The sequence below is a fragment of the Panthera pardus genome, unplaced genomic scaffold, assembly GCF_024362965.1.
Source record: "Panthera pardus isolate Hobbes unplaced genomic scaffold, ASM2436296v1 HiC_scaffold_27, whole genome shotgun sequence".
In the NCBI taxonomy this organism is placed as follows: domain Eukaryota; kingdom Metazoa; phylum Chordata; class Mammalia; order Carnivora; family Felidae; genus Panthera; species Panthera pardus.
In genome coordinates this window covers 40,201,610-40,229,270 of record NW_026526843.1, presented here as the reverse complement: position 1 = coordinate 40,229,270, position 27,661 = coordinate 40,201,610, and the positions used below count along the sequence as shown (strand labels likewise).

Below are 27,661 nucleotides of genomic sequence, written 5' to 3'. Positions count from 1 at the left end.
AATATACCAACAAAAAGGCAGAAATTGGCAGAGTGGATAAAAATTATGACCCATCAATGTGCTATCCACAAGAAACTCACTTCAAATATAAAGACACAAATAGGCTGAAAGTAAAACGATGGAAAAAGATGTACATGCAAGATTAATTTTAATGGCTATATTAATAACAGATGAAGTCAATTTAGAACAAAGAAAATGACCAAAGAGGGACATCGCATAATGATAAAGGAACCAAAGCACCAGGGAAGGCCAACAATCCTAAATGTGTAAGGCAACCAACAGCAGAACCTCAAAATACACAAAAGCAAAATTGATAGAGCTAAAGGGAGAAACAGACAAACCCACAATTCCTGTTGAGGACTTTAAAAAGCCACTCTCCAAGACTGAAAGGAGCTTTAGAGAGGAAAGCTGCAAGGATACAGATCTGAAAATACAACAAAGCAGGATCTAATCATCATACATAAAACACTCCTCCCAATAGCAGAGAACACAATTTCCAGGTGCCCATGGAACATTTCACCAAAAAAGACTAGATCTTCAGGGTGCGTGGGTGGCTCAGTTGGTTAAGCATCCAACTCTTGGTTTCAGCTCAGGTCATGATCTCATGGTTCATGAGTTCAAGCCTCACCTCAGGATCCTTGTTGACAATGTGGAGCCTGCTTGGGATTCTCTCTCCCCATCTCTCTCTCTGCCCCTCTCCCCACTTGCGTGCATGCATGCATATGCTCTGGCTCTCTCTCTCTTCCTCTCTTTCTCAAAATAAACATTAAAAAAAGAAAGACTGTATCTTCATCATAAAACAAACCTGAACAAATATAAAAGGACTGAAGTCATACAGAGCATGCTCTCCAACTATAATGGAATCAAAACTAGAAATTGATATAGAATGAAAATAAAATCTCCAAGCACTTGGAAATTAAACAACATACTTCTAAATAATCTATGGGCCAAAGAGTAATTCACAAAGGTAATCTGAAAAGTAGACAGAATTGAATGAAAATAAAAATAAAACATAATAGAGTATGTGGTACACAGCTAATGCAATGGTGAGGATATTTAGAGCATTTAATGCTTACATTAGGAAAAAAGAAAGGTCTCAAATCAATAATTTATGTTCATTACTCAAGAAACCAGAAAAAGGGCAATATGAACTCACCACAGAGAGAAAGAAATAATAAATAGTAGATATCACTGAAATTGACAATGAAAACAATAGAGAATAATCAATCAATAAAACAAAAGCTATTTTTTTAATTAAAAAATTTGTTTAATATTTTTATTTATTTCTGAGAGAGGGAGCGAGCTTGAGTGGGAGAGGGGCAGAGAGACAGGGAGACAAAGAATCTGAAGCAGGCTCCAGGCTCTGAGCTGTCAGCACAGAGCCTGACACGGGGCTTGAACTCATGAACCGTGAGATCATAACCTGAGCCAAAGTTGGATGCTTAACTGACCGAGCCACCCATGTGCCCCCAAAGCTACTTCTTTGGAAAAAGATGAATAAAATTGATAAAAGAAAGGTATAGGTCACCAACATAAGAATTGAAAAAGCTATTAAAAGCACAAGAAGGAAATACTACAAACTTCGTACTCATAAATTTGACAACTTAGAAAAACAGACCAAATGAAAACCACACACTACTAAAACTCATGAAAGATGAACAGATAACCTGAGTAGTCCTAAAACCAGTAAAGAAATTAATTTGTAATTTAAAAGCTCCTGCAAAAGAAATATACAGGCCCAGAGGTTTCACTAAAGAATTCTGCCAAACATTCAATAAACACAATCTGTTACACAATTTTACACAATTCCTTCTATAAAAAAGAAGTTACTTCTCAGATCATTTTATGTGGCTAGCATAATCCACATATCAAAACCAAAAACAAAATAAAAATGAAAGAAAACAAAACTACAGACCAGTATCTCTCAAGAACTTAATAGAAAAGTCGTCAAGCAAAATACTAGCAAACTAATCCAGAAAAGTATAAAAAAATTATACACCATGACCAAGTGGGATTTATCCTACATTTGTGAGGCTGGTTCAACATTTGAAAATCGATCAATGTGGGGCGCCTAGGTGGTTCAGTGGGTTGAGCATCTGACTTCGGCTCAAGTAATAGGAGTTTGAGCCCCGCATAGGGTACTGTGCTGACAGCTCAGAGCCTGGAGCCTGCTTCTGATTCTGTCTCCCTAGCTCTCTGCTCTGTCTCTCTCTCTCAAAATAAATAAACATTAAAAAAAATTGAAAATCAATCAATGTCATTCACCATATCATTATGCTAAAGAAGAAAAATCCTAAAATATTGTACCAATTGAGGCAGAGAAAACATTTGACATAAATATGTCCAACTGATTTATGACAAAGATGTGAAAGCAATTCAGTGGAGGAAGCTGAAGACTCCCTTTCAACAAATGCTGTTGGAAAAATCGGACATCCACAGACAAAAAAAGAAAATGAACCTTACTCTAAACCTCACACTTTACAGAAAAATTAACACAAAATGGATCCTGATTTAAATGTAAAATGTAAAACTGTAAAACTTTTAGGAAAAACTGAGAATCTTTGGGATCTAAGGTTAGGCAAAGAGTTCTTAAACTTGATATTAAAACACGATCCATTAAAGAAAAAACTAGACCTCATCAATAAAAGTTTTTACTCAGCAAAACTCCTGGTTAAAAAGATGAAAAGGCAAGTTACAGAGTTAGAGAAAATATTTATAAACTACATATCTGAAAAAAAACTGAATCTAGAATGTAAAAAAACTCTCAATACTTGAAAATAAAAAAAGAAATTCAAGTAGAAAATGGACAAGACATGACATGAACAGACACATCATCAAAGACAGACATGCTGATGGCAGAGAGACACATGAAAAGATGTTCAACATCACCAGTCGTCAGGGAAATGCAAATTAAAACTGCAACGAGATATTATTTCACATCTATTAGAAGGGCTAAAATAAAAAAATAGTGACAACATCAGATCCTGGTGATAATGCAGACAAGCTGGGTCCCTTACACATTGTTGTTCGGTGTGTAAGATGGCACAGCCACTCCGGAAAAGAACTTGGCAATATATTAAAAAAAAAAAATAAACACACAACAACCACACCACTCAGTAACTGCACTATGGGCATTGATCCCAGAGAAATGAGACTTACACTCACAAGAAAAAACCTGTACACAAGTGTTCCTCACAGCTTTATTTATAACTGCCAGAAACTGGAAACAACCTAGGTGTCCATCAACAAGTGAATAGTTCAATTATAGTTCATCCACAATACCATGGACTACTTCTCAGAAATCAAAAGGAAGAAAGTACTGATACACATGACAACCTTATCTTAAGGAATTACGACTAGAAAAACAAAACAATCCTTAAAGATCACATAATATACGATTCATTTGTATAACATTTCTTTAAATGTCAAGGTTATAGAAATGGAGAACAGATTCCTTATTGCACAGGGTCACGAAAAGGAGGGGAAGGTAGTGAGTGTGGCTATAAAAGGGCAACAGAAAGGATCCTTGTGCTGATGGAACTGTTCTATACCTTGACTATATCAATGCCAATATCCTGGATGTGATACTGTACCTCTAGCATAGCAAGATGTTATTATCGGGGCATACTAGGTAAAGGACACAAAGAATTTTTTGTATTCTTGCCTAGAAGTACATGTGAATCTACAGTGGTCTCCAAATAAAACTTTAATTTAAAAACCCAAACAAGGGGTGCCTGGGTGGCTCAGTTGGTTAAGCATCCCACTCTTGGTTTCGGCTCTGATCATGATCTCATGGTTTGTGAGTTTGAGCCCCACATTGGGCTCCATGCTGACAGTGCGGAGCCTGCTTGCGATTCTCTCTTTCTCTCTCTCTCCCTTTCTCTCTCTCTCTGCCCCTCCCCCACTCACTCTGTCTCTCTCTCTCTCTCTCTCTCTCTCTCTCAAAAATAAATAAACTTTAAAAAAGTAATAAAAAATAGGGGCGCCTGGGTGGCTCAGTCAGTTGAGCATCTGACTTCAGCTCAGGTCATGATCTTGCGGTCCGTGAGTTCGAGCCCCACGTCGGGCTCTGTGCTGACAGCTCAGAGCCTGGAGCCTGTTTCAGATTCTTTGTCTCCCTCTCTCTCTGACCTTCCCCCGTTCATGCTCTGTCTCTGTCTCAAAAATAAATAAACGTTAAAAAAAATTTAAAAAAAATTTAAAAACCCCAAACAGTTAGAGAGGGACATGGTATAGATTCTAAGATTATAGGTTCTGGAACTCAACTGGCTGAATTTTAATCCTCGCTCAACCATTATCAAGTGTACAACAGGGGCAGATTATAAAATTTGTATGTGCTCCAGTTTTCTCATCTATAAAATGGGAACAAAATAGTGCCTACCTCATAGGGTTATTGGGAAGATTAAATGATATGATGTTTGTAAAGCATTGTCACATTGCTAAATATTTAGTAATTTAAAAAACATTTAGCACAACAAATGTTAGCTATTATTAGTAATAGTAATAATAGTATTATAATGGTAATAAGACAAAGGCATGTTGTTAATTGTTCAATTTATGAAGCTACAGAAATCCTTTATCTGCTCCTTTGATGGAGTAATTTACCTAAAATTCAAACACTATTCTACAGCTATATAAGCAAACTATACTTTGTACATGATAAATAAAATGAAATTCACACAAATTTTCAAATAAACAGGCTTACTTAACAGTCGAAGTAAAAGGTATGGAATTAATACCGACTGGAACAATGCTATTAATCCCAGCTGATGCCAGTGATCTTAGATTCAAAGTAAAGCCACTGGTGGTTGTGGTAGTCGTAGTGGTAGTAGTGACAGTGGTGGTGGTCGTTGTTGATGCTGTAGCTGGAAAATAAAATGTGTGTTATCAAGAAATGAGAGACTTATTTAGTCCTTGATCATTCAGGATAAAAACTATAGAAGCATTTATTTTTATTTATTAATTTTTTAATTTTTTATTTTATTTTCAAGAGCAAGAGAGACAGAGCACGAGCAAGGGAAGGCAGAGAGAGGGGGAGACACAGAATCCAAAGCAGGCTCCAGGCTCTGAGCTAGTCTGCACAGAGCCTGACGCAGGGCCCAAAGTCACAAACCTCAAGATCATGACCTGAGCCAAAGTCGAACGCTCAATCGACTGAGCCACCCAGGGGCCCCATTTTTTAATTTTTTGAAAAATTTTTTAATTTATTTTTGAGAGAGAGAGGCACAGAGTGTGAGCAGGGGAGGGACAGAGAGAGAGGGAGACACAGAATTGGAAGCAGGCTCCAGGCTCCAAGCTGTCAGCACAGAGCCCAACGCAGGGCTCGAACTTGGGAACCACGAGATCAGGACCTAAGCCTAAGTTGGACCCTTAGTCAACTGAGTCACGCAGGTGCCCCTACAGAAGCATTTTTTTTTAAATGTGAATATGAACTCAAAGTTGTATGGATTTGCACTTAACATTGTTATAATATGAAGTGATATACAGCAGGCCAGATATCTGGGTTATCTCTTCTGCCAAAAATTAAAAATCCTGGATATATTTGTAGAAAAATAAAATTTACAACTTAACCAGACCTGTAACCATTAAAGAAATTGAATCAATCCTCAAAGCTCTTCCCATAAAAAAACCTTCCAGACCCAGATGACTTCGCTGGCAAATTCTACTAAACTTTCAAGGAAAGAATAATTGCAATCTTATACAAACTCTGTACATCTATACTTTTGTACACTTACATGAATAGATCTGTGTAATTAATTCTTAGAAATGAAATTGCTGGATCAAAGGGTCAGCATGCCGTAAGTTTTAATATATCTTGCCAAACTGCCCAACCAAAAAGATTTTGCCAATTTACATTTCTATCAATAGGGGAGAGCACCTGTTTCTCTACATTATAGCCCATACTAGGCATATATCTTTGCCAGTCTAATAAATAAAAGTCTCTCAAAGTTTCATCTACAGCCCAGACCTCACTTCTATGTGTCTTTTCCTATTGCACCCCTACTAGAATTCCCAGCCCTCTCTAGATGAAATCCTCAATATACTTCATGGCCTAACTCAAATTCTTCCTTCCTGGTATTTGTCACCCACTTCTCTTCCACTCCACCATTATCCCTTGGTTTTGTGAAACTTCTATAGCACTTTTGGTTTTTCCTACACACTGAGCACTTAAAGAACAATTCACAGAAAAATGTGCCTGGTGGGACCTGAAAATGTTCTCTTTTCTTCTTTTTGGTTCTCTGTATTTTCAAATGTTCTCAGTAATTAATAGATGATGCTTCTGTAACAAGAAATTTGTTATAAAAATATATTGTAACACATGTACACAATTGTTTGTTTTACATTAGCCCTGCTTTCCCAATTAGCAGTATTTTCAGGTTAGTGGCTGTATTAGATAAATACATAAATCATGGTGCCTGCCAAAATATTCACAGCCTATACTGAGGGAAACTGGCCTACTCTGTTCCTGCTGAGGGGCCAAGCTCAGATATTCCTTCTTTATTCCAAGAATTCTGTCCTTTGCTCCTGATTCACAGTCAATTGGGACAAGGGTGGGCATCTGAAGTACGGTATCCATCCCATATACTACTGGCAGCTTATACAAGGGTCTGGCATAGAAAACTCTAGCCAAGCAAGGATAAAATAGGTCAGCATCTCATTTTCAAAAATTTATAACTATGGAAAGAATCAGACTATAGGTAGAAATATGGAAATATTTCCAAAAATGTGGAAAGAATCAGACTTTAAGCAGAAATTTGGAAGTATTTCCAAAAGTGTAGAAAACATCAGACTATAGGCAGAGGCGGATTGAAAGGACCTATAGAGATCACACATGAAGTAGAATTAAGGAGTCTGAGCAAGCCAAAATTAAGAATAAGCTAAAATTGGGGTGCCTGAGTGGCTCAGTCAGTTAAGCGTCCAACTTCGGCTCAGGTCACGATCTCGTGGTTCATGAGTTCAAGCCCTGCATCAGGCTCCATGCTGGCAGCTCAGAGCCTGGAACCTGCTTTGGATTCTGTGTCTCCCTCTCTCTCTCTGCCCTCCCATGCTCGTGCTCTGTCGCCCTCTCTCTCTCAAAAATAAACATTAAAAAATATTAAAAGGATAAGCTAAAATTGTAAGGTATAAAAAGAGGTAAGGAAACCAATGGAAAGTTTAAAAAAGTAAGGGTAGACTAAGGGAGAAGAGCTGAATTATGTTTATGCAACAGATTCAGGAGGTCCCTAAAAGTTGCCTTTAGAACAACTCTTAAATTCTGATTTCTTTCAAGTTCAGTGCCAGGACAATACCTGTGTTAGATTTCTAAAAGATTCCATTTCCCTTTTGGCCACAAGAATCCTTAAAATAATTTCCCCATTTTTTGTGTTAGCCTTTCTGAGGGTGGAATGAACACCACAAGGAAAGACCATATCCAGTCACAAAGGATCCCTGGGGTCACTTATCACTCCAAACACTTGAGAAGATTACAGACTGGATCCCATGTGGCATTATTTACAATCATATGTCATCATAATTTTCACTTGAGAATAAAAATCTTATCTGAAAAGAAATCCCTCCCCAGAAATACTGAAACTTAATGACACTATCAAGACCCCTCCTGTATTGATTAGTTCAAACAGAAAAACAGAAAAGCAATTAAGAAAAAGAAAGAGTCCTTCTTATAAAGCTTTTCTTCACCCAAAGATTTTTTTTCAAAAAAAATAGTAATCTGTTTTGGGGCACCTGGGTGGCTCAGTCGGTGAAGTGTCTGGCCTCAGCTCAGGTCATGATCTCACGGTTTGTGGGTTCAAGCCCCACGTCGGGCTCTGTGCTGACAGCCTACTTCAGATTCTTTGTCTCCCTTTTTCTCTGCCCCTTCCCTGCTCATGCTGTCTCTCTCTCTCTCAAAAAAAATAAATAAGCATTAAAGAAAGTAATCTGTATTTCCTGACATGGACAGATGTGCAAAGATGATATTTAAGAAAAATAATTGTAGGATTATGTGTGTGTGTGCATAATTATCCCATTTTTGCAAAACAAATAAATTCAATGTGTGTTTGTATGTGTTTGGAAAAAAAGGCTGGAAAGATAAATACCAAACTATCCTTTCTAGAGACAGTGATATATGTACACACAACACACACACACACACACACACACACACACATGCACATCCGTGTGTGTGTATGATTTTTATAAAAAGAAAAGCAAGCATCATCACTACCAAAATATCTGCACAAAGATGTTGAGTGATACCTTCAGGAAATTAATACCTGTCAGCCTAAACATAAAAGCATCCTGAGTCACAAAAAAAATGGTATGATTATTTTAACCTTTTAAGACAGTATTTATCTTTGTTCCTTAGCTTTTATGGTATTTTAAAAAGGTATAAATTAGCTCTGGCATAGAAGATAATACTCAAATGCCAACAGTATTTCAATTCATACACAAAAAAGCAATGGATTTGAGAATGAAAGTTCCATCACAGTCTGATTTTGTAGGTTATGACTTTGGTCTAAACTAAATGCAGCCATCTTTACATTATCTGTGTAGTAAAAGGGAAGCACAGTTCTATAAATACTAAGACATAACTGCCTATCACATTTGTATTTAAATAAATCTCATTCTGATGTTCTTAAAGATGGTTATATAAAATAGTGAAAAGATCCTTTAAAACATCCTACTATCTGATTTTCCTATCCAAACAAACATTTTCCATACAAAAGATAAGACTGATAAAAAGCAAGCTTTCTTGGGGCACCTGGCTGGTTCAGTCAGTTGAGCATCCCACTCTTGGTTTCCGCTCAGGTCGTGGTCTCACGGTTCATGGGTTCGAGCCCCACGCTGGGCTCTGTGTGCTGACAGCATGGAGCCTGCTTGGGATTCTCTCTCACTCTGTCTCTCTCTGTCCCTCCCCTGCTCATGCTGCATGCTGGTTTTCTCACTCTCTCTCAAAATTAAAAAAAACTTAAACAAAAGAGTTATTATTAAAAAAAAAAAGCAAGCTTCTCTTAAAACTTGCTGATTATACCTAGGGCAGAGAATAATGCCAAATGGCTATAAATTTGCAGACAGACACTTGAAAGCTGCCCTACAAGGCTGATCTGTGAGGTGAAAAGTCTGAGCAAGTAAATATGCTTGGGGAGAAGGAATGGTAAGTAGGGGGAAAAACTAACTCTGGGTTAAGGGTGTCAAGTTGAGACATCTGATGGGGAGATGGGCATGTAAGGTAATGGTAGATGCAATGGCGATAAGGGGTGGGTTAGGAGCAAAGGTACCAGTTTGCAGGAAGGAATCTGAGACCTAGCTAGGGAGGGGGTGAGTTATGGCAGGGTCCTCAAAGCGCATGCAAATTCTTATTTCAGTGACTCTACCCATGGCTGAAAGAATCAGTTCTTTGTTCAGCATTTTAAAGGGGGAAATTATGGGCTATGTTATTTGCAAATATGGTAACTTTTAAAGTTCTCAAGACACACCCTTCACAACTCTCATAGGTTAGCTAGTTGCCTAGTACACAGTAGAAACTCAGGTAGGTATCAGTCATGCAAAAGAATAAATAGATGGTGGACCTCTCTGGTTAGGAATAATTTCTTTAAATTTAAAAGAGATTGACTTTTAATTTATGCCAGGTTTGAAGAAAGAATCGTTCAGCCTCAAGTAAACTTTTAAAAAAAATTTTTTTGAATGAGCACAAGTGGGGGAGGTGCAGAAAGAGAGTGGGGACAGAGGATCTGAAGCGGGCTCCATGCTGAAAGCAGCGAGCCGGATGTGGGGCTCAAATTCATGAACTATGAGATCATGACCTGCACCACAGTTAGATGCTCAACCAACTGAGCCACCCAGGTGCACCTCAAATAAACTTTTAAAATAAGACAAGTAAAACTTTCCTAAAATGGAGTCTGACTTAAATGGTAGGTTTAAGTAGCAACTGACTCCTAGCCACCCCGCTCATTACAAGGCAACGACTGGCCAAGTTCTCTTCAACCTACAACCTAACTGGCTCCTAACTGGCAGAAATAAATTTAGGATGGAAACTCTTGTAATCAGCTTTAGGATAGGGTCAACTTTAATGCAGGTCAAAACTTAGATTAAGTTCTAGGGAAAAATAACTATCAATCTCAATCTACTGGGTCAATGTAAACACTATGATCAATAATAAAAATTCTTAAATTGAAAAGTTGACAAGAATTTGATAGCAGCTTTAAGTATGGTCATATCAAAGGACTAGTATCATCGGTATCAGATGTCTCACTACACTTTGGCAATCGTCAGTACTGGTGTACCTTTTGCATACTATGATGAAATGATCAAAACTTACTCAGATGATACTAAAAACTACAGAATGCAATGTACTTACTGCTTGTTATACAGCATACTTCCAATGAGCATCCAAACACATCACACACTCCAATAATTCTAAAATCTTACTAGATACAGTATGAGCTCCTCCACCCATTCCAGGAAATTTGAATCCAAATCCCAAAGTTAAACCACCAAATGCTCCATTCGAAGTTGTTGGGGAAACAACTGCAGAAAAGAACATGAAGATTACCTATTACACCTTAATTTAAAAACACTGAGTAATTTATATAGGGTCTTTTTCATCTGAAGTGTCCTTTACAAACTTTTGGCTAAACTCCAAAAACCTGTGGCTAATCCATTTATAACAAATATTCAGAAAAGGCAAATCTATGGAGACATAAAATAGATTAGTTATCTGGGGCTGAGAGACCTTATTTGGATGATAGAAATGTTCTAAAACTGGATTACAGTTTTAGTGGTAGTTACACAATTCAGTAATCTTATTAAAATCACTGATTTGCATGCTTAAAATAGGTTAATTTTATATGTAAGTTTTACCTCATTAAAGTTAATTTTACAAACACTATGGTAGAGCTTTCTTTTCATTTTGTAGGCAAGGACATCAAAGACAGGAATGAAAACAAGCCTGTCAAAGGTCAGAGGGCAAGTCTCCGATTGAAAATCGAATTCATGCAACAACTATAAGTTCTAACCTCAGACATGGTCTTATTCACAAAATCTATCGTAGTGGAGAAGGATATTGCTTACACATATCAAAAGGCTTCCAGAATCCCAGTCATGTCTCAAAAGTGGAAGTCTACTTGGTAGAAAATACAACTCAGGTGGTAATCAGCAATTTTAACTAATGTTTACCTATGCCAACTTCACAAGAGGATAGGGATGGCAGACCACTATTTCTCACCCTGAAGTAGGCATGAGCATTTCCTGGCAAGTTTTATTCCTAGGAATGGCGACAATCTTGCTATAACAGGGCTGTGGGGGAGAGGGGTGGGGGATGGAGAGCATATTACAGCTAGGGTTACAATAACAAAGTCTAATGATAAATGTCATGGCACTGAATATATCTTGAAAGCAGAGTCAGTTTATATGGACCTGTAAAAAAAGAATTACTCAACATTTGTTATTACTGTACTAATGGAAGATACATAGCAAAGAAGTTGGGGTTACAAGATAATTAATATCCCACTTCTCAGCTCTACACATCCAGATGTTCCTCTTCAAGGAGAGAAGCCACAAGACATCACACGGTGTCAATTAAAACCGCAAACTGGTCCTTTTGTCATCTATCACTTCTGATAGGTAAAGCGTAAGGACCACAAAACTGGTCTATCTGCAAGAATACATTATAGCAAAGCTCCAACATTCATTTCCCATTTTATCTTATTCACATGGATAATAAGACTTCTTCTCTTTCAGACATACTTGGCAAAACTCCCACTCTTACTATTCCCATTAGCTTCAAGAAGTTGTTTCAAAACATTACAATGTTAACGAATTATATGCTTAAAATTATCACTTTAAGCTGGAATAATCATGTTAACATAAAATTCACAGCTAAAGCCATGACAATTGGGTTCTTAAGCAAAGCTACTATTGATATCAGCAGTTACAGATGGGTTCAAGCATAATGATAATTTATGAGATGCAAGAGATCCATAGCTTATATTGGCAAATTAAGCGAAGTTGCCTGATGCGAAATACCAGGCTTTTCTCTGCAACCAGTAACTTACATGAGAACCCAGAAGCAACAGTGGAGGTAGAAGCATCTGACACTGAAGTAAACAGCATGGTGCTTGAACGAGCAGTGGCGTCAGCAGTCGATGCTGAAGCCGAACCTAAAAATCAAAGTCATGAGCAGAAAAATATGTCACTGAGCAATTTTTAAAAAGCAAAACAAGGTTTTATAACAAGGTTCATTTATATGGAGAAACTGAAACAGAGCAAGGAAAATCAGATACTCTGAAATCTAATAAAATAAAACACAATAACAGCCTGATTAAAAAAATAGTTTATTAGTAATACTGAGTACAGCCAGTCTTCTAGCACCATCATAACAAAGAAATTCCACTTTATGGAAGAGGGGGAGCCTCCTCCAGAGCTGCAACATAAGAAGTCCTACGGACCTATATTCCCCAGTGAAACAACCATAACTGGTAAAAAAGAAAATAAAATGTTGAAATCTCGGGAAATTGTCCTACAGGTATACAGCAAATAAAGAACATTTACTCAAGAAAATCTGCTAAGACTCAGTAATACCAGTGAAAGTCTGGCATATGACCCACAATCCACTTCTTCTCCATCCCCATCCTCACCCTGAAGGAAGCCACACTCCAGGCAGGAGCTGCCAATAAGACTGGCCCAGGCTCCCAAACAAGAGACAAAGCATTTCATTGGGGAGGGCAAGCAGCCAGCATATCACCTCCAACGCAGATTTAATGGGTTGAAGCAGATTTAATGGGCTGAAATTCCTGGCAAGTAGAGCCAAGAGTTGAGGGACTCCCTTCCTTAGGTCAGCCCTCATTCATAGGGCAGAGGCTCTACACCAGGCACATCAAGTTGAGAATATTGGAGCCCCATCACCCTTACCCTGACTGCCTTTCCCCAGCTCACTTATAGGGCTGAGCTTCCACACCTGAAGAGATAAGCAAGATCAGAGGAAACTGTCACTGCACAGCGCCCAAAGCAATGTTTCAAAGATTCTGGCCAAGGGTAAAGGCGGCCCATAAAAAGAGAGTTCCCAAGCTATCCCCAAAAGAATTGACTTTATTTGAAAAAGAATGTGAGGAAATTCAAGCCAAAAGATTCTCTCTCTCAAAAAAAATTTTTAATTAAGAGGAAGCAAGTACCTTCAGGAGACCAAGATTTAGGCTGTAGACTAGTTAGTTTACCAGAGGTAACTAGGGAAAGAGAAGGTTGAAGAGGCCTCCTCCTGAGATCAGAAGAATTAATACTCATACATGCTACACCTTGGATGAATCTTGAAAATAGTAACCTAAGTGAAAGGAGCCAGACACAAAAGGCCACATAATGTATGATTCCATTTATATGAAATGTCCAGAATAGGCAAATCCATAGAGAGAAAGTAGACTAGTGGATGCCAAGAGCTAGGAGGAGGGGGTAATAAGGTCTGACTGCTAATGGGTACCCGGTTTGTTTGGGGGGTGATGAAAATATTCTGTAATTACATAGTGGTAATGGTTGCACACTCAATGAATATATTTTAGAAACGTTGAATTTAATACTTTAAAAGGGTGAATTTTAAGATATGTGAATTATACTTCAATTATGCTATAAAAAAGGATCCTCTCAATAGAAGCAGAAAAAGCATTTGAGAAAATCGAACACAGCTTCATGATGCAAGGTTCAACAAACTAGGAAGAGAAGGGAATTTCTTTAACATGATAAAGAGCATTCATGAAAAACCCACAGCTAATATCATATTTAATGGTGAAAGACTGCATACTTTCCCACTATCATGAAGAACAAACTAAGGATGTCTGCTCTTACCAACAATACATTGGAAGTTCTAGCCGGGACAATTAGGCAAGAAAACAAAATAAATGGCATCCAGATCAAAAAAAAAAGAAATAGACCTATATCTATTTACAGGTGACATGATCATGATTACAGAAAATTCTAAAGGAGCCACAAACAAAATCTATTAGAACAATAAACAAGTTCAGCAAATCTGCAGGAATCAAGATCAACATAGAAAAATGAATTACAGGGGCACCTGGGTGGTTCAGTCGGTTAAGCATCTGACTTTGGCTCAGGTCATGATCTCATGGCTCATGAGTTCAAGCCCCATGTCAGGCTCTATGCTGCAGACAGCTCAGAGCCTGCAGCCTGTTTCAGATTCAGTGTCTCCCTTCTCTCTCTGCCCTCCCCCACTAACACTCTGTCTTTCTCTCTCAAAAATAAATAAACATTAAAAAAATTTTAAAAAAGAAAAATGAATTCCAATTCTATATACAAGCAATGAACAATCCACAAATGAAATTAAGAATGCAATTCCACTTATAATCACTCAAAAAATACTTAGGAACATATCTAACAAAAGAAGTACAAGACTTATACCCAGGAAAAGATAAAACATCATTGTAAGAAATTAAAGACATCCTAAATAAATGGAAAGAGCTCAGGTTTGTGGATCAGAAGATTTAGTATTGTTAAGATGATGTAGTAGACAGAAAAATGGTCCCCAACCATAGCCACATCCTAATACCCAGGGCCTACAGACATATTACCTTACATGACAAAAAGGTCTTTATAGACGTGATTAAGGTTTAGTACCTTGAGATAGGGAGATTATCCTGGATTATCCAGGTAAGCAAAATCTAATGACATAAATCCTTAAAAATAGAGATTATTTCCAGGCTGTGGGCAGTGGGAGATGTGACTACAAAAGAATGGTCAGAAAGATGCAAAGTTGCTGATCCAAATGGCCATCTAACACATGAAAACAAATTCACTGTCATTAGTCATTGGGGTATTGAAAATCAAAACCACAATAAGATTCCACTTCAAATGGACTAAAATGGCTATAAATCAAAAAGTCAGATAAAATCAAGTGTCGGTGAGGATGAGGAGAAATTGGAAACCTTATACAATGCTGGTGGGGATGTAAAATGGTACAGCCACTCTGGAAAGCTGCCTCACACTTCTTCAATGTGTTAAGCATAGACTTACCATATGACCTAGTAATTCCATTCCTAGGTATCTACACAAAAGAAATGAAAACATATATCCACACAAAAACATGTATGTGAATGTTCATAGCAGCATTTTTCATAATTGGCAAAATGTGGAAACAACACAAATGAACATCAACTGATGAATGGATGAATAAAATATGGCAAATCCATACAATGGAATTTTATTTGGCCATAAAAAGGAAAAGGAGCACTGATATATGCTAAAACATGGATGAGCCCTTAAAAATTTATGCTGAGTAAAAGAAGCTAATCGCAAAAGATCACATATTTTATGATTGCTTTTGTATGAAATGTCCAGAATAGGGGAATCTAGAGCCAGAAAGCAGATTAGTGGTTGTCAGGGACTGGCAGAAGGGAGGAATGGACAGCGTCTGCTCATGGGTATATAGTTTCTTTAAAGGGTGATGAAAATATTCTAAAACTGCGGTAATGACTGCACAACGCAGTAAATATACGAAAAAGTAATCAATTGTACATTTTAAATGGGTAAATTACACAGCATGTGAATTACATAATAATAAAACTGTGAAAATAATAAAAAAGTCTGGGATAGTTTCAGAAAACAGATTACCTGCCTCTTGCTTTAAAATTTCAAATAAAAATAAATAAAATAAAATTTCAGATAAAAAAGTATATAAAAAATAAAGCTAGGGCGCCTGGTGGCTCAGTCAGTTAAGTGGCCGACTTCAGCTCAGGTCATGATCTTGCGGTCTGTGAGTTCGAGCCCTGCATCGATCGGGCTCTGTGCTGGCAGGCAGCTCAGAGCCTGGAGCCTGCTTCTCTCTCTCTGCCCTTCCCCTGCTTGCTCTCTGTCTCTCTCTCTCTCAAGTATAATAAACATTAAAAAAATTAAGAAAAAATAAAGCTAAAGAAATTAAGTACATAAAGACACAAATGAAATTCACTGGTTAACCAAAAACAAAGTTTTATCTTTTTCATCCTCATTCTAGATCATTGTACATGGCACATTGTAGTAAGTGCTCAATTAACGCTTCTGCTGAACTGAACTCACTTTTTCCAGATTCCAATATACAATTACACACATTCTATTTCCTCTTCAAAAGGAGAAAGTACTCAATAAGTAACTGTACTTGAGTCTGTTGTTGCCTACATCCAACTGTTGAGCAACTCATGGCAATATATAGCATAAGATCCTGCTATCCAAAAGATCTAGCGCCTTTGAGGGTGAAGAGGACAGGGAGATGCTGGGGAGGAATTGGGAACATTACCACATACCTTTGACTATTTAAAATGTGTACTGTGGAAAATCCCCATGTTTCATTTAAAAAAAATTTTTTTAACGTTTACTTATTTTTGAGACAGAGAGAGACAGAGCATGAACGGGGGAGGGTCAGAGAGAGGGAGACACAGAATCTGAAGCAGGCTCCAGGCTCTGAGCTGTCAGCACAGAGCCCGACGAGGGGCTCGAATTCCCGGACCGCGAGATCATGACCTGAGCCGAAGTCGGCCGCTTAACCGACTGAGCCACCCAGGCGCCCCCCCATGTTTCATTTAGAAGAAGCACGCATATAGTATACTTTTAAAGAGATGATCAATTTTACAGCAAAGGAGTTTTAATATTTATAATTCATTACCAACAGGTGAGGCTAAATTTTTATTATGAGCTTAATGGCTACTTTAATTTCCTCATTTGAAATTGCCCATTCATGTCATCTACTCATTTTCTCATTAAGACTATTGTCTTATTATTGAAGTGTGTATCAAGGCTATTTAGTCAAGTGTTGCAAAAATTTCCCAGCCCCAGTTTGTCATTTGTTTCTTGATTTTGTTTTTGTTTTTTATGTATTCAAATATTTCCATCATGTTTTTTCCTTTATGGTTTATATCTCCATATTATGTTTCAAAAGGCTTTCCCTCTTAAACATATAAAAGGTGTTCAACCTCACTTTTATTTTTTATTTTTTCAATGTTTATTTATTTTTGAAAGAAAGAGAGAGAGAGAGAGGCAGAGCATGAGCAGGGGAGGAGCAGAGAGAGAGGGAGACACAGAATCTGAAACAGGCTCCAGGCTCTGAGCTGTTATCACAGAGCCCGACACCGGGCTTGAAGGAACTCACAAACCGTGAGATCATGACCCGAGCCGAAGCTGGATGCTCAACTGACTGAGCCACCCAGGTGCCCCATCAACCTCATTTTTAGGAGAAAATCACAAATTATAACTATTGAGAACAATTTCACCAGACAGATGGGAAGAAATTAAAAAAAAAAAACCTAGTAATACACTCTGTTAAGGACACTGTGGACAAACAAGCAGGCTCTGAGGTTCCTAATGGGGGTGTAAATTGGTATAACCCCTATGGAAAACAATCGGTCAATTTTTTTGTGTTTTTGTTTTTTTAATTTTTTTAAATGTTTATTTATTTTTGAGAGACACAGAGAGACAGAGTGCAAGCAAGGGAGGGGCAGAGAAAGAGAGAAACATAGAACCCGAAGCAGGCTCAAGGCTGTGAGCTGTCAGCACAGAGCCCCACGTGGGGCTCGAACTCACAAACCATGAGATCATGACCCAAGCCAAAGTTGGATGCCTAACCAACTGAGCCACCCAGGCGCCCCAACAAGTGGCCAATGTTTTGAAAATTCCAAATGAATCTATCTTTTGAACCAATAATACTTCTCAAAATTTATCTGCAAAGATGTACTTGCACACCTGTAAAATGACATGTAAAGTGATAGCCATTTCATCCACTGTATTAGCAAATGAAGAAACAACCTATATGCCCATCAGCAAGGGACTAAATAAATTATAGCACATCTAGACCATGGAATTCTATGATGCTACAAAAAATACTGAGAGAGGAGCACCCTCAGTCAGTTAAGCATCTGCTTCTTGGTTTAGGCTCAGGTCCTGATCTCATGGTTTGTGAGTTTGAGCCCCACGTCAGGCTCTGTACTGACAGCAAAGAATCTGCTTGCGATTCTCTCTCTCTCTCTCTCTCTCTCTCTGCCCCTCCCCAACGTGTGCATGTGCACTCTCTCTCTCTCAAAATAAATAAACAAAAACTTAAAAAAAAATACTGAGGGAGCTATCCATACACTGATTGATGTGAAAAGATCCCCAAAATGTTTAAAGTAAGTGTATAAAGTTTATAAGTTTAAAAAGGAAGGCATAGAACACTGTGTATACTATCATTTATGTAGAAAAAATAAAGGTAGAGGGCTAAGAATATATTTGTTTATTTGCTAGCAAATCCATGAATAAATTCTGAAAGGATATATACAATTACAGTGGTCAGCTGAATCCAGGGAGTAGAGGAGGTGGGGGTAATACAGGGTAGATGGGCGACTATTTATAGTCTTCTTTTTGAAACATTTGCCTGAACATACTACATATTTTTAAATTATACATAAATAAAAGTCCTTTCCCCAACCCAAGAAATACTGTTTACATATGAAGGGGCGGGCCTACGCCAGCCGACTCCATCTTGTTCTGTGTCCTCCACCTTGAGTGACTATGTCCCCGACATGGCCCCTTTTCCGGGAAAATCGCAGAAACCTCAGACCACGCCTCCTCCCCTTGAGTAACCTCCCGCTCATCCGCTCACCCGTTCAAACTTCCTGATCAAAACACGCCCAGCGACCTGCGTAACAGGACTCCGACCCTTCCCCAGCCAATCAGCTGAGGCCACAGCCATTACCAACTGCCCCTAGACCCGTATAAAACCTTTGTGCTTTTGAAACTCGCTCTCTCTCCCCGGTATCTCACCGCCACGTCGGTACAGGTAGGGGATTGAGCTCGAGCTAGCTCGAATAAAGGCTCTTTTGCTTTTGCATCGGACTCGGCTCCCTGGTGGTCTTTGGGGATCACGAATTCTGGGCATAACACATATTGTCATATTTATATCTGCGTTTTTTAAATGTTTCTGATTTCATTTTCTACCTTTAATTCACCTAGTATTTCTTTTGGTTGATCTTGTTAAAAAAAAAAAAACCAACAACAAAATTCAACAGAGTAAATCTGAAGATCTAACTGACTTTATTAAATGATTCATGAATCAGGCAGTATCTCATCTAGCTCGTGGGAATTATACAAAATAATTTTTTTGTTTTTTATACCAAGAAGGGTGTGTCAAGAAAGTTATAAGCAAAAGAAAAGAATTGTTTCAGGCAGGATCACCTTCTTTTAGGGGGAATTGCAGGGGATCTTATTATGCAGATGACCTCATCTTCTTTTGGGGGATGTAGTGGGCCCAAGTGACAGATAACCTCATCAGTGCTTATCAGAAAATTCCTGACTGACCAGTTAAGACTTAATATTTCTGGGGGAGGTTGAAACAGCAGTTAGATTAGGTATTAAGCCCTGGCTTATTGATTTGGGGTCTTAACCTAAGTGACACCATTTTGGACCTGTGGTTTTCTTTTCAACAATCTTTTTAGGCAAAAAATCCCCCAAATCACCTGGCTAGTCAGGTACTGCAATTCATTTACTCACTACCCCATCCTCTCTCCCCACAGATTTGAAAATGTCTTCATACACCCAGATTTATTTCTATACTTTAAAATTTTTCACTAATTTTTCTATCACTGTTCCACAAGAAAATTTCAATTATAGCACTAGAAGTCATGTGCTTTTATATTACACAATGTTTTAAATTTACAGGAAGAGAATAAACTTAACATACATTTTCATGTATTTTCCTACAAGTACTCCATCATTACTTTTCCTTAAAAAACAAAAGACTTGACTAGTCTCATGCATTTATTCCCCCATTTAAACTTTAGACTCTAGTCAAGTCCCTCTTTCCTTTCCCTCCCTCCAAATTTCTATTTTAAAAAAGCCCAATTTGGGAGTCATTTGTCCCCCACCACAGGAAACCACAACATCATTATAGTTTCAACCTATTCCAGAAAGGTGACCTTTTAAAAATCAATCTGAAATTTCCTGATCAGTACTAGGGAGGTAATCTGCAGGATAAAAAACAAACAAACAAACAAACAAAAAAACCCTGCTGTTCCCTTGCAGCCCCCTTGCAGCCGAAAGACACACACGCAGCCAGAAACAATCCTCTCTTTTCTTTTGCTAATAACTTCTTGCCCCACCCTCCTTCCCATAAAAACCTTCCATTTTGTAGAATTTCGTGAAAAATCTCTCTACTTGCTAGATGGGATGTTGCCCAATTCATGAATCGCTTAAAATGCCAATTACCTCTTCAAATTTTACTCGGTTGAGTTTTGTTTTTTAACAATTCCCATTGTGGTTTTATAAGAATTACATTAAATGTGTAGGTTAATTTGGAGATACATGACATTTTTATATATCGAGTCTGTGCATTCAGTGGGTCTCTTCACTTATTCATGTCTTCTATTATATTCCTCAGTAGAATTTTGGAGTTATCTTCAAATAGGTAATGCACATTTCAAATGTTTATTGCTGGGCATTTTGAATTTTTGGTTGAAATTGTTAATGGGACCTTTTCCCATTATATGTATTTCCCAACTACTATTGCTTAAACATGGGAACACTATTGAGTTTTGTATTTACACCTGGACATATTACTGAAACTTCTTCACTAGTACTAATTTAAATTGCACTTGATATATGCCAATATTTTAAAATCCTAATCTTTTGTCTCAGGTACTGGCATAATTTCAGGGCCTGACCTTAAATCACATACCCAGAGGTAACTAAGGAAGAAAATACCGTCTAATATGATTTGCTTTTAAGTTATAGGAGTCCTACTCTTAAATAAAAAAGGATTTAAGAGACAGTCTTATTTTCCTAATCATAGAACTAGAGCAGGGTTTTTCAACATGGCATCACTGATATTTGGGGCCAGGTAATTCTTCATTGTGGAATACTAGCCCATGCTGAGATATAATAAGAAACGTACAGAGGTGCCTGGGTGGCTCTGTTGGTTGAGCATCCAACTCTCGATTTCAGCTCAGGTCATGATCTGTTGGTTCCAGCCCTGCATCAGGCTCTGTGCTGACAGCGCTGAGCCTGCTTGGGATTCTCTCTCTCTTCCTCTCTCTGTGCTGCATCCCCCACCCCTACCCCCACTCGCGTGCTCTCTCAAAATAAATTAAATAAACATTTTTAAAAAAAATGTACATTTGGTCTGTGTCCCCTTTCCTGGACAGATCCTAAAACCCTTGTAATTTCCTAAGTGATGAAAGTGATAGAAACATCTTTCGTTATAATATTTGGTTTTTGTCCCCAGTTCATGAAATAGCTCCAGAAGTAATATAGGTGAAAGGACCCCCTGGTTATTTATTACCAGGCCTATACAACTACACTTGATTTACATTAATGAGGTGAACTTTATTTTATTTTATTTTTATTTTTTAATGTTTATTTATTTTTGAGAGAGACAAAGTGTGAGTGGGGGAGGAGCAGAAAGAGAGGGAGACACAGAATTGGAAGCAGGATCCAGGCTCTGAGTTGTCAGCACAGAGCCCGACGCTGGGCTGGGACCCACGAACTCTGAGATCATGACCTGAGCTGAAGTCAGATGCTAAAGCAACTGAACCACCCAGGTGTCCCTTAATAAGGTGAACTTTAAAGAGCCCTGAATGATGAGCAGCTGGTTGCCAGAGAAACCAACCAACTGACTGCAGCGTTAGAACTTTTACCCCACCTTCTCACCTCCGGAAATGGGAGGGGCTGAAGATGGAGTTCAATCATCATTGGCTGATAATTGAATCAATCACGCCTACATAATAGAACTTCCATTGAAACCCTAAATGAAGGGGTATGGAGATATTCCAAGTTAGTGAACACATGGAGGTTGCTAAAAGGGTGACAACACCTGGAGAAGACAAGGAAGATCTGGGCCGCGCCCCCATTCCTTCCCCTATTTCCTATGTTGTATCATTTATAATAAACCAGTAACTGTAAGTAAAGTGTTTTCCAGTGTTCTGTGAGCTGTTCTAGCAAATTATCAACCCAAGGAGGGAGTCATGGGAATCTCCAACTTCTAGGCAGTAGGTCAGAAATACACGTGACAACCTAGGACTCACAATTGGAATCTGAGGTAGTGGTCAGTTCCGTGGGACTGAGCCCTTGAAATATTTGATCTGTGATAACTCCAGGTAATGAGTATCATAACTGAATGTAGGGAACCCAGCTGGTGTCCAGAGAGTTGGAGAATTCGTTGGTGTGGGAAGAAGCCCCCCCCCCCCCATATTTGGTGTCAGAAGTGTTGAGTGTAGGGGACACGAGATTTTCTTTTATGTGCACTGCAGGATATTTTGCAGTGTGACTCTGAATAAAGGAAACCTCATTTAAAATGGGGTTGGGAGGCCAGAAGAGGGAGCTCTCACACCATACCACTCGCAGCCCTTTGCAGGCCCAATAGGAAAAAGACTGTTTTACTAAGCCAGCAGAAGGAAGATCTTCTCCTTGCTTGGCAACAGCCCAGCCAATGAGAGACTGTCACAACACAGCCAAAGAAAAGCCACTACACTTCAAACACGCAATTTACTTCAGTGGACTTCTTGTTTACAACAGTCCCTCCCAACTCCCCCCTTTTCTCTAAAAGAGCTTTTTTCTCCTTTGTTCTCCAGACTTGCCTATGGTTTTGCTGTAGCCTGCTTGTCCCAAATTGCAATTCCTCCTCTATTCAAACAAACCCATTTTGCTAGCAAAATAACTGGCTCTTTTATTTTCAAGGTCAATCAAGGTCAAAAGCAGCATCCCTGGGCTCTACCCACTAGGTGCCAGTAGTACCTCCCCAGTCTCAACAACCAAAAATGTCTTCAGGCATTGCCAAATATCCCCTAGGAGAGGGGACAAGTCATCTCCAGCTGAGAACCACTGGACTAGAGGAAGGGTTCAATATAATTTTCTCCATCCAGTGCTATAAGGATACCCAAACCAGCCTTAATTCCTTGATATTTAAGAAACATAAGAAAATGCCAACTATTTTAACCAGTTGTTGGCCATAGAAAATAGCCAAGAATGTTTTCAACAGAATTGGGAAAGGTAGACTTATGCTACAAGATAGCAGGGCCTGCTACAATAACTAAAATGGTGATATTAGAACAATAAAGGGCAAATCAATAGAACATAATAGGAAGTCCAGAAGCAGAACTAATCATATATAATAATTTGCTGTATGTGGAAGTCAGCATCTCAAATCAATAGGAAAAGAATGGCTATTTAATGAAATATAATGGTTGAACTCACTAATCACTTAGAAAAAAAATAAGATTCCTAAAAATATAAACTGTAATAAAACTACAAAATTTAAGGATCTTGAGACGGAAAAGGCCTATTTGTCCAGAGAGAGGAACTCAGAAGAATAAGAGATGTGGCAATATACAAATTAAATTCTTTGGGACTTCCTTTCCAGGAAAATGGGATGCAGGTCCTTTTCCTTACTCAAGTAAAAACCACTTATTCAACTAAATATTATATATAAAACAAACATAAGAAGACCCTAAAAAGTGGTGAGAAGAAGGCAAACCAGAAAAGGATCCTGAGACCCAAGGAATGATATGATGGTGAGTTCCACAGGTTTTCTTTTTGCCTTGTATTTCCCAGGCTTGGAGTTGAATAGGCTAGCAGCCCAGAAATACCAATGGATATAGACCACTCCCCACTCCCCACATAAAAGCCCCAATAAAAGCCTGCTCTGTAGACGAAAGACAAGGAAAGGGGCAGACTAATAAGACAGAAATCTTTTAGACAATAACCACTCTAGTATAACCAAACGCCACACAAAAAACTGTGGCCCTACTTCCTACCTATCCTAGCAAACACTAAGTGAGGAGCCTAAACTTCTACCCACGTGAGACTGTAATGAGGTGTCCCAATAGCTGTGCCAGAACGGTATCAGAGAAGGTCAAGTAGGGAGCCAGGTTCTTCATCTCTGCCAGCAGTTTGTGAACCCTCTCCTCACAGTGACGTGGCAGGATGTTCCACCATTGCCCACCAGTAATTAGGAGACCCCTGCCTTGGGCAGCAATGGAGACCAACAGGGAAAATGAAGTTTTACTCCCACCTTATGGTAACGAAGCAGCACCCCTCTATTCCCCTGTTAGAGCAATGTCAAATAAAACCAGCTAAAGCAAAGAAAAAGAAAAGTCTTAAATCAGATTCAGTGTCTCATAACATAATATGAAAATGTCCAGGTTTCAATTAAACACCCATCCTACCAAGAATGAGGAAGGTCTCAAACTGAATGAAAAATGACATTGGCAAGATGACAGAAACGTTAGAATTAATGATCAAAGATTTGAAAGCATCCATGATAAAAATGCATCAACAAGAAATTATAAACACACTTGAAACATGAGACAAAATAGCCTTACCCAAGAGAAAGAAAAGAAAAAGAAATGAAAGTAAAACCTCAACAAATAAAAAGAAGATATAAAGAACTGAACGGAAAATTGAGAACTGAAAAAGACAATAACCAAAACGCAAACTTAAGCGGAAGGATTTGAGAGCAGAGACAGGAACCAGTGAAATGGAGGCTAGGACGATAGAAGTCTACACCAAGACATATAAAATCACTACACTTCGGAAAACTAAAGACAAAAAAAAAGTCTTTAAAGCAGCAAGAGAAAAACAGCATCTAATTTATAGGGGGAAACCTATTTAAATGATAGATTTCTCATCAGAAACCATGGAGGCAAGAGGGAAGTATAACTGTATTTTTCAAGTGCTGAAAGAAAAGAACTGCCAACCCAGAATCCAATCCTACAGCTAGTGAAAATATCCTCCAGGAATGAATAGGAAATGAAGATATTAAGAGGAAAATTCAAGAGAATTTGTTGCCAACAGACCACCTTAAATGAACAGCTACAGAAGTCCTCTAAACAGAAAGGAAATGACAACAGAAGGAATCTTGGAACTTCAGGAAGGAAGAAACAACAAATAGAGCAAAAATATGGGCAAATACAATTGGTTTTCCTGTTTGTTGTAAGTTTTAAAAATTATGTTTGATGGTTAATAATTATAACCCGGCCTGATGTGGTTCTAAAAGTATGTAGATAGAATAATTTAAGACAATTACATTACAAATAGGGGTGGGTTAAGGGACATACAGGGAGAAAGGTTTCTATACCTTGAACAGGTAAAATAACAGACTATTATACATATATATGTACTACCTAGAGCAACCACTAAAAAATCTATACAAAGAGGAACTCTCAAAAATACTATAGGGGCGCCTGGGTGGCTCGGTCGGTTAAGTGTCCGACTTCGGCTCAGGTCATGATCTCACGGTCCGTGAGTTCGAGCCCCGCGTCGGGCTCTGTGCTGACAGCTCAGAGCCTGGAGCCTGTTTCAGATTTTGTGTCTCCGTCTCTCTCTGCCCCTCCCCTGTTCATGCTCTGTCTCTGTCTCAAAAATAAATAAACGTTAAAAAAAAATACTATAGTTGGGGTGCCTGGGTGGCTCAGTTAGTTCAGTGTCCCAATTCAGCTCAGGTCATGATCTCACGGTCCATGAGTTCGAGCCCCATGTCAGCCTCTGTGCTGACAGCTCAGAGCCTGGAGACTGCCTTGGATTTTGTGTCTCCCTCTCTCTCCACCACTCCCCTGCTCATGTTCGTTCTCTCTCTCTCTCTCAAAAATAAAATAAAACATTAAAAAAATACTTAAACCGAAATGGAATTCTACATGTTCAAGTAATCAATAGGAAGGCAGGAAACAGAAAACAGGAGAATGAAAAATACAAACAAAACAAAAAATAAAATGGCAGACTTAAGACCTAACATAGCAATAATTATGGAAAATGTAAACGGTCTAAATAAGCTGATTAAAAGTGAGACTGACAGAGGGTATTAAAAAACCATGACCGACCTGTATGTTGTCTATAAGAAGCTCACTTCAAAAATAATGATAGAGGCAGATTGAGAATAAAAAGATGGAAAAAAGATACTATACAACAATAAGTAGAAATGTATATATTATTATCAGATAAAGTAGACTTCAGAGGAAAAAAATTACCAGAAGGGCATAATTACATAATGATGTTACATAAAGAGCCAATCCCCCAATAAGTCTTAGCAATAGTATGTATATGTACTAACAACAGAGCTTCAAAATATGTGAATCAAAAACTGATAAAAGTGAAAGAAGAAATAAACAAATCCACTATTCCAGTTAAAGACACACCCCTCTCTTACCAATTGATAGAACAACTAGACATAAAATCAGCAAGGATACAGAACTCATCAAAACCATTAACCATCAAAATCCAATTGTCCTTTATAGAACACTTCGCCCAACAAAACAGAATACACGTTCTTTTCAAGTGCCCCTGGAACATCTACCAAGATAGATTTTGTACGGGGCCATAAAACAAACTTCAACTAATTCAAAATAATAAAAATGATACAGTATATTCTCCAACTACAATGGAAAGGGACCAGAAATCAAAAACAGAAAAACAACAGGAAAATGTCCAAACATTTGTAAACTAAACACATACTGAAATAACTCATGGGCCAAAGAGGAAGTCTCAACAAAAATAAGAATTACACCAAAGTAAATGAAAATGAAAATACACCCTACCAAAATTCGTAGGATGTAGTTAAAGTAGTGCTAGCAGGGAAATTTATAGCAGTAAATGTACACATTAGAAAAGAAGATGTACGGCATGGTGACTGTAGTTAATACTGTATTGTATATTTGAAAGTTGCTAAGAGAGTAAATCTTTAAAGTTCTCATCACAAGAAAAAAAATTATAACTGTGTATGGTGATGGATGTTAATTTAATTAGACTTATTGTGGTGATCATTTCAAGATATATACAAATAGCGAATCATTATATTGTATACCTGAAACTAATATGTCAATTATATTTCAATTTTAAAAATTAAAATCAGAAGAAAAGTTTCTAATCAATCATCCATGTTCCCACCTGAAAACCTACTAAAAGAGCAAAATAAACCCAAAGCAAACAGAAGAAAATAATAAAGAGCAAAAATCAATGAAATAGAAAACAAAAATAGAAAAAAAAAATCAATGACACAGAGTTGATTCCTGAAACATCAATAAAATTAACAAACCTCTACTAAGATTAAAAAAAAAGGGGCACCTGGGTACTTCAGTCGATTAAGCATCTGACTCTTGATTTCAGCTCAGGTCATGATCTCACAGTTTTTGAGTTTGAATCCTGCATCAGGCTCCGCATTGACAGCTTGGGGCCTGCCTGGGATTCTCTCTCTCTGTTCCTCCCCCTGCTTGTGCTCTCTCTATAAATAAATAATCTTTTTTTAAAAAGAGATTGAAAATGAAAACAGAGAGAAGATACAAATTACCAATAGCAGTAGTGAAACAGCTTATCATGACACACCATGTGGACATCAAAAGAATAATACTATACCCACAAATTTGATAATTTCAAAGAAATAGACCAACTGAAAACACACAAACTACCACAAATCACTAATAAGAAATAGATAATTTGGAATTCATAATTTTAAAACTCCTAAAAAACAAATCTCCAGGTCCAGATGGTTTCACTGGAGAATTCTACCAAATATTTAAAGAAGAATTTCTTTCAGAAAACAAAACAGGAGAAACACTTCCTGACCTAATTTATAAAGCCAGTATCATACCCTGACCAAAACCAGACAGACGATACGAAAAAAGAAAACTGCACATCACGTTCTCTTATGAATATGAACGAATCGAAAAAAATCAAACAAAATATAAACAAATAGAATTCAGCA

General features: G+C 38.0%; 1 protein-coding gene across 3 annotated transcripts in view; it reads right to left on the bottom strand.

The window, feature by feature from the left end:
- Positions 1-27,661, bottom strand: part of NUP62CL (nucleoporin 62 C-terminal like) — an 86,682-nt gene that overhangs the window by 40,223 nt on the left and 18,798 nt on the right. For 2 of the 3 annotated variants that reach the window (XR_008418175.1, XM_053891290.1), the window contains exons 2-4: positions 12,033-12,137; positions 10,408-10,506; positions 4,706-4,865 (exon numbers count right to left, since the gene is read on the bottom strand). Coding sequence is in view for 2 of the 3 variants with exons in the window: in XM_053891290.1 (XP_053747265.1) it covers positions 4,706-4,865; positions 10,408-10,506; positions 12,033-12,090 (317 nt within the window). In the remaining variant the exon portion in view is untranslated. The remainder of the gene's footprint in view (positions 1-4,705; positions 4,866-10,407; positions 10,507-12,032; positions 12,138-27,661) is intronic. The other variant, XM_019435697.2, reaches the window with a different exon arrangement.